We start from the raw sequence: 12,801 nt of genomic DNA, 5'->3' as shown, positions 1-12,801 counted from the left end.
GAAGGCATGTTGACAGTTATAACCACCCAGCCTTTCTGATGAGTGTGTGTGTGTGTGTGTTTCCTCTCTGCAGCAGTAAAACACATCGATCTTTGATGGCGATCTGTGGCCAGACCAGTGTGAGTGTGCGCCCATGTGCATGTGTGTGTGTGTGTGTGCACACTGGTTGGTGTGTGCATGTGTATTTGTCATGTGGTTGACATGTTGACAGGTCCGCTCCACCCCTTACTTCTCCCAGCTGCCAACTGATGAGGTTGAGTGATTTTCAATGGGTTTCCAACAGACGTAGGGTTGTGGATGTGCTGGGAAATGGTAGCCGATAAGACTTCCAAAAAAAAATGACAAAAGTGAGAATTTTTTTGGAGGTCACATAGAAAAGAAATGGGTAGAGGGGGTATATATCTATCCACTTCTGGCCCTTTCTTCCTGAAATGTTGCTATTTGTCAGTGAAACAGTAGGGAACCCAAAACAAAGACGCACAACAGGAGACGACGCTCGATACAAAGCTGGCGGGGCTTCATAGGGGACCACTATCTACTTTCTCTGGGTGCTGTGAGGACGGTAGGTGGGTGATTTGAAGAAACTTGAGGCAAAGGCAGTCAGCTGTACACTCTCAGAAATAAAAGTACTCACTAGAACCATGACAGGTTCTTCAGCTTGTCCCCATATCAGAACCCTCCCTGTTAGAGCCTTTTATAAAACTTACACTTGGAATCCTTTCAGAGAGTTTTACCTAGAATCCAACATACAGGATTGTACCTAGAACCATGTGTGAAAGGTATTGCCTAGAACCCCCTGTGAGAGGTTCTACAGAGAACCCTTTTATGGTGTAATGGTTCCACCTAGAACCCTATCTGGAGGCTCCATCAGAACCTTTTCACCATCTAAAGGTGCCAACAACACCCTTACAGGCAGAGGCTTCTACCAAGAACCTTTTTATATTCCATGGGTTTGTCTAGAACACACCCAGGGGGTTCTACTGAGAACCTTTTACACATATATATTTGACAGGTTTGTCTAGAAAACACCCAGAGACTTCTACTGAGAACTTTTTATATTCTACAGGTTTTATCTAGAACAAACACAGGGGGTTCTACAGAGAAGCTTTTTATATTCCAAGGGTTTCATCTAGAACACATGCATTGGGTTCCACTGAGAACTGCTTTATACTCCAGGGGTTTCATCTAGAGCCCATCCAGGGGGTTCTACCAAGAATCATTTTATATTCCAAGGGTTTTATCTAGAACCCACACAGGGGGTTTGACCAATTACCTTTTTAAATTCCATCAGTTTTATCTAAAACCTACCCTGGGGGTTCTACCAAGAACCTGTTTATATTCCATGTGTTTTATCTAGAATCCGTTTAGGGGGTTCTACTGAGAACCTTTTTATTTTTCATGGGTTTTTTCTGGACCACACCAAGGGGTTCTACGGAGACTTTATTTATATTCCAAGGGTTTCACCTATAATGTACACATAGGGTTCTACTGAGAACCTGTTTATATCAAGAGTTTAAACAATCCTTGAGGAACTCTTTCTTCTAAGAAAAAGGTTCTTTGGAAGAAAAGTATTCTTAATGGAACATTTAGTCTTACAGAGAACCCTTGACAAACCCTTTCTTCCAAAAAGGGCTCTTCAGAAGCAGATGGTCCTGGGTAGAACCTCAGCCCTTCAAGAAGAACCCTTTTGGAACCCTTATTTCTCAAAGAGTATAGGGAAGCCATAAAAGGGTAAAGGAGGTGAAGGGCACAGAGAAGGATGGAGGGAGGAGTTGTGGGCAGAAAGAGACGGAGGAGAGGGCAGATGAGGGGTCAGATTTATTTCCTGTGCGCTGTGGATCTTGATGATGGTCCTCTCTGGGGTCACTGTGGGCTCTGGCTACGCGGATTTCCTCAAGGGAGGAGGCCAATAGGTCTCCACGCACACTTCTGCAAGCACCAGCGTGTGTGCACATCCTCATACGCGTGTGGGTGTGCACACAGCGTCTGCATGCGTGAGCGGTCAGGGACTTGGTCGCCATCTCCTCTAAGGTCTCTGGCTCTATTTCACATCAGAGTGAGGTGGGACTAAAAACCCCGATTCAATTTAATTTACTTTGAAGTTTGAATCACAGTAACTTTTTAACATTTTTCTCTCTCTTTTTTTTTTTTTGGCATTCAGCCAGGCCGGCACGGTGGCTCAGTGGTTAGCACTGTCACCTCACGGCGAGAGGGACCCGCGTCTGTGGGGAATTTGCATGGATTTCCATCCCCGTTCCAAAGACATTCAAGTCAGGTCGATTTTGAGAGCCGGTATTCCCCTGTAGGTATGAATGTGAGTGTGACTGAGTCCCTGTGTGCAGGCTGTTCCCTCACAGACTTGTTTACATTGCCTGAAGTGCTCGGTGTGTTTACAGCAGTTCACAAGCTGGGGTTTAACTTAACTTAAAAGGACATAAAATATAAGAAACTCTCCGACTGCTGGAAGCAATAAATGTCATCAAGGAAGTAATAGGCTGCATTAATGACTGCATTCATTTCAAATTATAACAAATTACTGAGTATTCACTTGGATAGAAAAACTACACCTTCCTGGCTTTACAGTGCCTACATTTGATTTACCATCTCTGATATTTTAAGCTAATTACAACTTTTAAAAGTTCAGTCGTGAGAAGAAAAAGAAGTGAACAGGAAGAAATGTCCACAAACGTATTTATATTCACACCTTAGATTACAGCCCACAAGGTAAAGCATAATTACAGTCCTCCTAGGGAACAAGATGTGAAGTTATAGAATAAGAGGGTAACAGTTTGGGATTTTACAAAGAAATTATACTGAAGTACCTTTTCTATTATTAGACGTATGTTTGACCTACTGAGCAATACTTTGGACGTTTGGGAGGAATTTAGATCGAATTTAGATTCTAGTTATTATATAACCACCGGGTATGAATTCTATTACTATCCAAAAATCTGGACGTTTCAGAGTGATGACTTCTGCAAAAGTCTTTAAAACCCCAAAGTCAGCTGTTTTTTTTTTCTGGCCTCTCTGGGATGCTTTTGTTTCAAGTGACGCTGAGGTTTAGGCGGTTTTGAACACTCATTTGAGAGGATCTCGAAGCAGAGAAGCCATTTAGGGCTCTCATTGCCATTTGTGCATGCAGCAGTAAATCAATACTTCATGTGCGCTGCATCATACCTGTGACTTTGGATTTTTTTTTTTTTTTTTTTTTTTTTGCAGCTGAGCTTTTACCAGCTGGGCTGTTGATCTGCTCATCGTGTCCTTTCCTTTTCAAAAATGTGTTAATTTTTGTGACTTAGCTTTAAATTTCAGGAGCAGAGCAACACTGACAGCTTATGGTGTAATAAGTTACATTTTCACTGCCAGGCAATTACAAAGATGATACGATTTCAGTATGTTATATATTATCATAAATTATACTTCACATAATGATAATTAAATTTTTTATTTTTATTTTTTTTATTTGTAGCATTTTGCTGAGGCCAGGAACCCCACTTTGAAAATCACTGGCTTAGTGAAATCCTGATATCATAACAATCCAGACTAATTTTATTTCACTTGTTTGAGAACAGGTGCCAGAAAATTACAAGTAGTTAGTTAACCTTCTTAACAACTTAAAAATAAAATAAGAATATAGTTCAAATTAATCCAAACTTCGTAACAGGAATTTATTGAGTCTAGCATCTTGTGTTCTTACATGTTGACCTGAACTGACACTAAGTAAAGTGTAGGTGTATTTGATTTAGTGACTGAACAGGCCAATAGAGGAATAAGGTATGAGGCTTTGGCTACACCAACAATACTTGTGTGTATTGTTTGTTTTTTGTCCTTTCATGGGATTTGTTGACAGCAAGCAAATACAGAATATCACCAGCTGTTTTTTAAAGACTTTCTTTACTAGTTTTTCAAGAAACATAAACAACTGATAACTATATATTCATATACAAGCATACGCAAGAAAAGTAGAGATAAAGCAAGATAAATTTATATATTAAAAATGAAATTAACAGAACCTAATAACACCCACAAAATCTTAATTTTACAGCCTATATCAAGAGTCTACTTTCCAAGTCTGTGTGCTCAATATAATTTAGAGAAGGCCCAGTATTTTTTTTGTAGCACTTCTTTTCTCTTAATACAATAAGAAATATTTTCTAAGTAAATAAATGCGTGCGGTTCTAAATAATACTTGATCTATTTACATATTTTCATCGTAGTGCTGTGATCCGTTTTGCCTGTAACAAACACAGATCTGTGATGATGCCCTGTCTCGTTGTTTATATAGCACACATTACTAAATAAACGCGTATTTCAATATGTTAATTTGAAGACAATAGCAATGCAGAGACAGGCAGGGCTGTGGGAATTAATAGCGCGTCTCATTTTTGCCCCCGGGCCGCAGTTACACCACTGTGTCTATGAACTCCCACTCCAACCAACCACCTGATAATAAGCCTCACAGCGCTTGGAGACAGAACAACATTATATAAAAAAAAAAACCTTTATTAAATGTTTTCAATTATTTTATGAGAGCAATCATCAGCAGCACAAATCGCTTTATCTCTCAGTTAATCTCCTCTTTCAATCTCTCTGCTTTTTTGCAGCGTCTCCTCACCCAAACCATGTGGGGCGAGCATGTCTAAAGCTGAAGGTGTATGTCAGACCTCCAGGTAAGTCACGCTCTAACTACACATACACACCCTCTCTCTCTCTCACACACACACACAAAGGTCCAGATTGGCTATCAAAGTAAAATTAGGGGGGAATAAGAGGTCTGATAGAATGCCCCGGCAACACTCTCTGCTCTGATTCACAGACCAGCCAGGCAACACTTTAACACCTTTACACACACAGACACACACACACTGAAAACACACACACACACACACTGACTCAGACGGAGAGAAGCGCGCGCATGCACACAGGCACAAAGTGGCATACGCACTTCACATCAAATCACATCACATCACACTGGGTGTGAGGGAGACCTTCTGTCCTTGCAGAAAGAGAACAGAGCGGGCTGAAAGTGCTCTCTCTAAAAACGTTACCAAGGCCTCACATCACTCCACCAGCAAGATTTGCTCATAAGAAACAAGAGAGCAATCTAATAATAAACCCATCGCATACAGTAGAAGTCTAATCTAATAATAGACACTTCATATTTTCTCATAAAATTCTCCTTATGCATCAGCCTCGTGGTAAAAAATGAAGCCTGACTTTCTTGCCATAATACTGAGCGTGTTTCCAAACAGCGTGCAGCCTGGTGAGACATACTCCTTTGAAAATAGCTCCTTTGTATATTGGTGCAGACAGGGTGCGGTGCTGATACGTTGGCCTATGATATTACCATTTAAAAATAACTCGGCAGAAGATTGGCATGCATGGGGATCATTACACTACACTTGTGATGTGTTTGTAAAAAATCTAGCTGATAAGATGTCCTAATCATGATATAAAATTGATTGATTATGATTAAATAGAATTATGAGGAATTTTAAAGTCAGACCAAGATTAGAGCCACAGTAATGTCATATAAAAATCATAGATTTGTCTTTTATGATCTATAGAAGCCCATTTCTGATAGTAAAAGAAATAACAGTAATAGTAAGTCATAATTATGAGATAAAAAGTCACAATCATGGGACAAAAAGTCTGTATTTTGAGATAAAAAGTCAAAAATATAAAATAAAATGATGAAATCATGAGATAAAAAGTTGAAATTATGACATAAAAAATTGAGTTTAAAAGTAAGACCAGTCTAGAGCCACAGCAATGACAAAAATTAAGAGAAGCTCAGATATCTACGTAAGCCCATTTCTGCCAATAAAAGAAAAAGAATCCCCTTAATAAATCATAATTACAGGATAAAAGTATCATACTTACGAGATAAAAAGTCAAAATTGTGGGATGAAAAGTCAAAAATAAGAGATAAAAAGTCCTAATTTTGAGATAAAAGTAAAAACTCTAAAAACAAAAAGTCAAAATTATGAGAGAAAGTTGAAATCATGAAATAAAGTCATAATTATGAGATTAAAGCGTAATAGTTAACAATAAATTAACAAGTAAAAGTTGGAATTATGAGTTAAAAAGTCAGACTCAGTCTAGAGTAATAGCAATGACACAAAAATCATACATTTACTTTCTAGGAGAAGCTCAGATAAGCCCATTTCTGCCAGTAAACGGGGAAAAAACCCACAGTAGGTCATAATTATGAGATAAGAAACCATAATTATGTGATAAAATGTCAAAATTACGACTTAAAAATTCATAATTATGATATGTACGAAACAAGAGAACAATCTAATAATAAACCCATCCCATACTGTAGAAGTCTAATAATGGACACTAAAAATTCTCCTTATGCTTCAGCCTTATGGTAAAAATTGAAGCCTGATTTGCTCGCCATTATACTGAGCCTTTGTTTCCAAACAGCCTGGTGAGATATAGTCCTTTGAAAATAGCTCCCTCATATATTGGCGAAGACAGGGAGCAGCGCTCACACAAAAGTGCCATGTCGGCCTATGATATTACCGTTTAAAAATAACTCAGCAGAAGATTGGCATACACGAGGATCAGATTGCGGCAGGCATTACGCTACGCTTGCGTTATCTTTTTAAAAATCTACCTGTACATCTTTTCAAAGGCGGATTCCACCTCGTGAGTTTTCAACCCTAAGCCCGACTAAAGAATCAAACCTGGGTAGTAGCACATCTCCCTAGATAATGACACGGCTTTGAAGATCTTCGTAAAAGGATGAGAGTCGGCCTTCGCAGCTTTCCAGGCTCAGATCATTCCATATCTCGCTAAAGGGGGGAAAGAAAATTCTCCCCTCCTCCATAATTACTGAAACAACATCTATTCTTTTCTTCTGTCACTGCTGCAGCTCCTCGCACAGATTTTGCTCTTTTTTTTTTTTTTTTTTTTTTTTGTGCTGTTAAAGTAATCTGTCTGACATTGCAACTTCCATCTCATCTGTGAAATATTGTCACCAGAGTGAGCTGTGAACAGTTGCACATGTGTGTGAGTAGTGGATGTGTGTCTTTGTGTGTGTGTGTGTGTGTGTGTGTGTGTGTGTGTGTGTGTGTGTGTGTGTGTGTCAGCTGCTCCAGATTCTGAGTCTCTGTGATTAAACTGTAATTAGGTTGGTTAAACCCCCTGCAGAGCTCAGTTGCTGTCGTCTTCTCCTCCTCCCTCCTTCCTCCCCTCATCCCTTTACTGATGCCGTCTTTCTGCCTTTCTTTGCCTTGTGAAGGGTGAGAGTTTTGTCGTGTGTCATTCACTTTCCACCTCCCCACCTCTTCCTTAAAGGGATAGTTTGGTTTTGTTGAGTGGGGTTGTATGAGGTACTCATCACTAGTGAGTGTGTCACCAGCACCAGCAGATGGCGGTGAACATGCCCCTGGTTTGGAGACGCACGGAGGAGCACCAGTAGCAGCTCTCGCAGTAGCTGCACCAGCTCCTACTTCCACAAGTGCATGCATTCGCTCACACAACCACTTGACCTCCATGGCTTTAAGGCTATAAGAAGTAGGATTAAGTCACACCAATTGAAAAAGGGAACTCCCATCAAAGTCCAATGATCCCTGCCGCAAAGCTTTATGAAAAATGGTTCAGGAGTTCTGGACGGGGGGACGTCTAAAGTGTATGAGGTGAGGCAAACCACGACCAATGAAAATTGAACTCTGCTGAGTGCAGTGATGCCCCCCCCCCAAGACTCTACAACAAATTGTTCATAAGTTTGGTAATGTTACGGTAATTCTTTTAAAGGAAATTCTACTTATGTTAAAACAAAGAAGTCACACATTAACACTAACTAACTAACAGATGGAGGCAGCAGTAGACCAGCAAGTCCTGTGTTCTGTAAGCTAAAATTACTGATTTTGCCAGTTGAGTTTGGTTGGTTTGGAGGGAGCGATATTTGGCTGATTTAAATGCAGTTTTCCATCAGAAAAGGCTGTCTGATGGCAAGATAAAGTGGCGAAAATATTCTAAATATAGTGTTCACTTAAACCGATATTGATATTTTTAAATGGGTCTTTTTTTAGGGGGCTAACATGTTTTGCTGCTGATCCTGTCCATGGCAGTACATTGCTTTGCTTTCATGCTGGTGATCCTCTCTGCTTCTGCTTGAAGATGTTACGACCGCCATCTACCGTAGATAATACACCAACTATTGAAATGCACCTCATACAACCCCATGTCAAATCATCTCAACTACTGCTTTACTTCCACTTGTCTGCTTGTCTTTCTGTAAGTTCATTCACTGTTTTTTAGATTGTCTTGTCTTTGTATCTGTCTGTGTGTCCCTCTCAGTTCAGATGTTTTGTCGTTTTTCTTTTCTCTCTTCTCTCCGTTTCAGATGGCTCGGGATACGATTCTCCGGAGCCCTTCCTGACTGACGGAGGTCCAAGCTGGAGGCCAGGGTCCGTGGCCCCGTTAGCTGCTCTGGCCTCACTGCTCCTGGGACTCTTCTCCTGGCTGTGACCCTTCTTCTTCTCCTCCTGGAGCTCCCACCCAGGGTCGCTGGGCTGGGCTGGCTGTCCCTCTAAATCCACCACCCCTCAGGGAAGCCCTCTGTCTCCGTCCTCCCTCTCTCCCACCTCCACCCCTATACGACCACCAACCACCCCCACTGCCAGCCCCCTACCGAGGCCCAGCCACGGACACCCTTCCCAGGCCTGGCTGAGAGGGTTGGGCCTTAAGCTGTCTGGGAAGCTGCCCTTCATCTCTGATCCCCGAACTCTGGGTGGAACAGCACCTCTCAGCTGAGAAACACAAGGGAAATGTCTCTGCACTCATATCAGGGGGTCCTTTTGATTTGACTATTGACTCTTGGCCACTGATGGGGTAGATGTAGCCACCGCTATGATTAAACTTGTCGTTCCAGTGGAATTCCTATCATCCAATCACGGCAGGATGCATTAAGCGATAGGCCTGGATGCACAAAAATTGGATTTTTCTCACATTGCTGTCCCGTCGTCAAACCAAGAATTGGAAGTGGCCAAGCTTGCATTGTAATTGAAATTCTATACTATCTGGACCCATTCCAACTGCAAAGAGAAAAAGAGCAAATGTATGAGATGGAGCGGAGGAAAGTGACCTGGCATGTGCAGAAAAGAAAGGGGAAACAATGCAGGCATGGATTTAAATGAATATGACCATATGGGAAATGTAATAGTATATGTGTTGATATTTTCAGACCCAGTCTAGAGTCACAGCAATGCGATCTAAAAATCATAGATTTATTTTTTATGAAAAGCTCAGATATATATGGAAGCCCATTTCCACCACTATAAGAAAAAAAAAAACATACTCACAGTAGGTCATAATTATGAAATGAAGTCATGATTTTGAGATAAAAAGACTTAATGACTTAAAATTTATGACATACAGAGTAATAATTATACAATCCCAATTTTAAAATGGTTGGGATGTTGTGTACAAACAGAACACAAAAACCTTTTGACCTATATTCAATTGAATACAGTACAAACATATTTAATGTTCAAACTGATTGATTTGGGTTTTTTCTTTTTTGTTAATGCACACTGAATTTCATGCCAGTTGCTTAAGTTTTGGAAATGAAATTCTTTGTCACTGTTGCTTGATATATGACTGCATGTGCTCAACAGTCCAGGGTCTCTGTTTGTCGTATTTTATGATTCATAATACACAACACATTTTCAGTAGGAGACAGGTCTGGACTGCAGGCAGGACAGTCTGGTACCTGAGCTTGTTTACTATAAAGCCACGCTCCTGTAACATGTGCAGAATGTGTCTTGGCATTGTCATGGTGAAATAAGCAGGGACGTCCCTGAAAATGAAGTTCTCTGGATGACAGCATGTGTTGCTCCAAACCTGTATGCACCTTTCAGCGTTAATGGGGCCTGCACAGATGTGACAGTTACCCATGATGCCATGGGCAACTACCATCACAGATGCTGGCTTGTGAACTTTGTGCTGGTAACAATCTGGATGTTGCTTTTCCTCTCTAGCCTGGAGGACAAAATGTCCAAAATTTCCAAAAACAATGAATGTGGACTCGTCAGACCACAGCACACCTTTCCTCCGTCTGTCTCAGGTGAGCTTGGGTCCCAGAGAAGACAGAAGCATTTATGGATGTTGGTGATACATGTCTTTGTCTTTGCATGGTAGAGTCTTAACTTGCATTTGTAGATGCAGTGACTGACAACGGTTTTCCAAAGTGTTCCTGAGCACATGTCATATCCTTTATACAATTATGTGGGTTTTTAGTGCAGTTGCGCCTCAAAGGTCACTGGCAATCAACATTGGATTTCTCCAGATAATCGAAATTTTTTAATGAAATTATGGATTGTAGATGGTGAAATCCCTAAATTCCTGCGGTTTTGAGTTGAGAAACATTGTTCTTTAAGTGCTGACTATTTACCCACACAGTTTTTCACAAAGTGGTGAACCTGTTTGAGGATAACTGAGCATTTCGAGGATGCCTCTTTAATACCCAACCGTTATACTATCACCTGTTCCCAGTTTACCTGTTTGCCTGTCGAATGTTTCAAACAAATTCAAAATCAGAATGAGTGTATATTTACAAAAAGCATTAAGGTAAATCGGTTTGAACGTTAAATATCTTGTCTTTGTGATGTATTCAGTTGAATACAAGTTAAAAGGTATTTTCAAATCGTTGCATTATGTTTTAATTTACATTTTACACAGTGACCCAACTACTTTGGAATTGGTGTTGTATAATTATGGGATAAAAAGTCAAAAATCATGAGATTTATATTCTTATATAATTATATGTGATAAAAGGTTAGACTTATGAGATAAAGTCAATATTATGAGATAAAAAAAATCATAGTTATGGGGTAAAAATTATGACATGTTATGACTTTTTATGTCATAATTATGACTTACCACTCGGATATTATTTTCTTTACTGGTGGAAGTGTGCTTCTATGGTATATCAGATTATGATGACAAGTATAATCATAGCTTGTTCCAGTGGGAGGGTGGGGTGTGTATGTGTAGTGGGGGGGTGTTCTGGGTGGGTTTGGTGAGGTGTATATTTTCAGGTGGGATGTGTTTTGTCTTATTCATGTTTCTAAACAAAGCATTTATCACAGCCTGGCCAGCACAGGCGTCTTCAGCACTGTCTAATGTCGATTTGGGTCGGGTGACTTCTGGAACCATGACTTTCTCATGTATGAATGTACCACTGGTCACCCACCTCTTTGTCTCTCTGTATTATTACGACTGTGGTCACTTACAGTACCTTCTCTTGGACTGGCGGGATGAACGGGTCGGGGGATTTTTGCGGAGAGGGGTGGTGTATGTGTGGGTGCAGGGGGCAGAAGGCGGGTGAGGTAAGGATGAACGGAGGACAGGTGAGAAAAGGAGGCGACACTCAAGTTGCATGACCACTGTGAAACCCTTCAGATCAATCTCGTTTGTAATGATGATATATTTTTTCATGGGGGAAAAAATCAGAAACACCCTGCTACCGCTCTCTTGCTCTCCCTGAGACTTTTTCAAGACATCAAAAGGAAAAATTTCAACCTCTCTCCTCGCAAACGGTTTCTCCTGTCTGGCTTTCGGTCGTTGATGGATTAGCTCAGGCCGGAAGATAAATGGACCCACGGGGTGAAACTGACTGGAAATCGGCCCTCAGGAGCCCGGGGCCGGATCACAATGGACGTAAACACTGACTGAAGCCGGTCCTGGGTCTGAGGGTTAAACCAATAAGGGAAGCGCATAGACTGTGGCAAATGAGGCGAGGTGTGTGTGTGTGGTAGCATCACAAAAAACACACATGCGCATGCACACACACATACACACATTCATATATACACACACACACACAGAGTCTTTGATAACGGGACTGCTCCTCTGAGCATTCATGGACACGACTATAAAGGGAACAGCACAAAGAGAGTGGGAGCAGAGGAGGGAGGGGAGGGGGAGAAAGTGTGTGTGCATCATGGGACTGAGACTTCTTTAATGTTGGGAAGTGAACATAATGAGTAAGCACTGTGAACACACACATGCAGACACACATGTACAGATAAACACACACACAGAAGTGCAGACATATGTAGAAAAAAGCACATGCAGATCTAGACATTTACATGGCATGCACATACACACATATACAAAAAAAAACACACACACACACACAAAAACACAAACAAGGGGAAGCACTTCCTTCCCTGTTTCATCTTATTTTTGTAGCATTTAAAATCACTGTTAATTACTCCTGTGTGGGATGCAGTGATGGGGTATAGCCTGTGGAAGATTAAAAAAAAACGTGTTTTCTCTTCTTCTATTCCACTGATGCTGTCCTTCTATCGTTCTTCTTCTCTGGTTTGTGATATCCATGGTTGGTAGTGGTTAGGATGCCTCCGAGGCCTGAGCGTCATGTATGAGTTTGTCTCCTTTTCTGTTTGTGGTGTTTTTGTGAGAAGCTGACCTCAGTCATTTAAAAGTCAGTCAGTCAAAAGTAAACACAGTCAAGTCAGAGCAAGGAGAGAAACACACAAATAAAGATTGTCTTTTTGTCTACTCGAAAAACGAGCCGAGCGAGTGGGATTTCTTCAGCGGGAATGTGAATTAATTTTCATTTGATGTGTTTTTTCTTTCTTTCTTTCACCCAAAGGGCAGATGATTATTGTATTCATGTATTGGAGTGCACCTGGGTCTTTATTTTTTGCCCAGTCTATCTTCCTCTGACGTCAAAGTCTTGGGACGGCGAGCATTGAGCTCTGCCAGTCAAAGCATGAAATTATTCAGATGAAATCACCCTCTCCAATCTTCAGCTGTTTC

General features: G+C 40.9%; 1 protein-coding gene across 1 annotated transcript in view; it reads left to right on the top strand.

Moving 5' to 3' along the window:
• The window catches only part of efna2a (ephrin-A2a), a 120,824-nt gene extending 111,602 nt beyond the window's left edge, over positions 1 to 9,222 (top strand). Inside the window, exons 3-4 of the mRNA XM_084742911.1 lie at positions 4,605 to 4,670; positions 8,360 to 9,222. Coding sequence (XP_084599037.1) covers positions 4,605 to 4,670; positions 8,360 to 8,484 — 191 coding nt within the window. The 3' untranslated portion in view covers positions 8,485 to 9,222. The remainder of the gene's footprint in view (positions 1 to 4,604; positions 4,671 to 8,359) is intronic.
• The last annotated feature ends 3,579 nt before the right edge of the window (positions 9,223 to 12,801 follow it).

This window comes from Lutjanus erythropterus, chromosome 18, assembly GCF_056507025.1.
Source record: "Lutjanus erythropterus isolate fLutEry1 chromosome 18, fLutEry1.hap2, whole genome shotgun sequence".
NCBI classification, from domain to species: Eukaryota; Metazoa; Chordata; class Actinopteri; order Lutjaniformes; family Lutjanidae; genus Lutjanus; species Lutjanus erythropterus.
The sequence above is the reverse complement of the archived record's forward strand: the minus strand, read 5'-3'. Positions and strand labels throughout refer to the sequence as shown.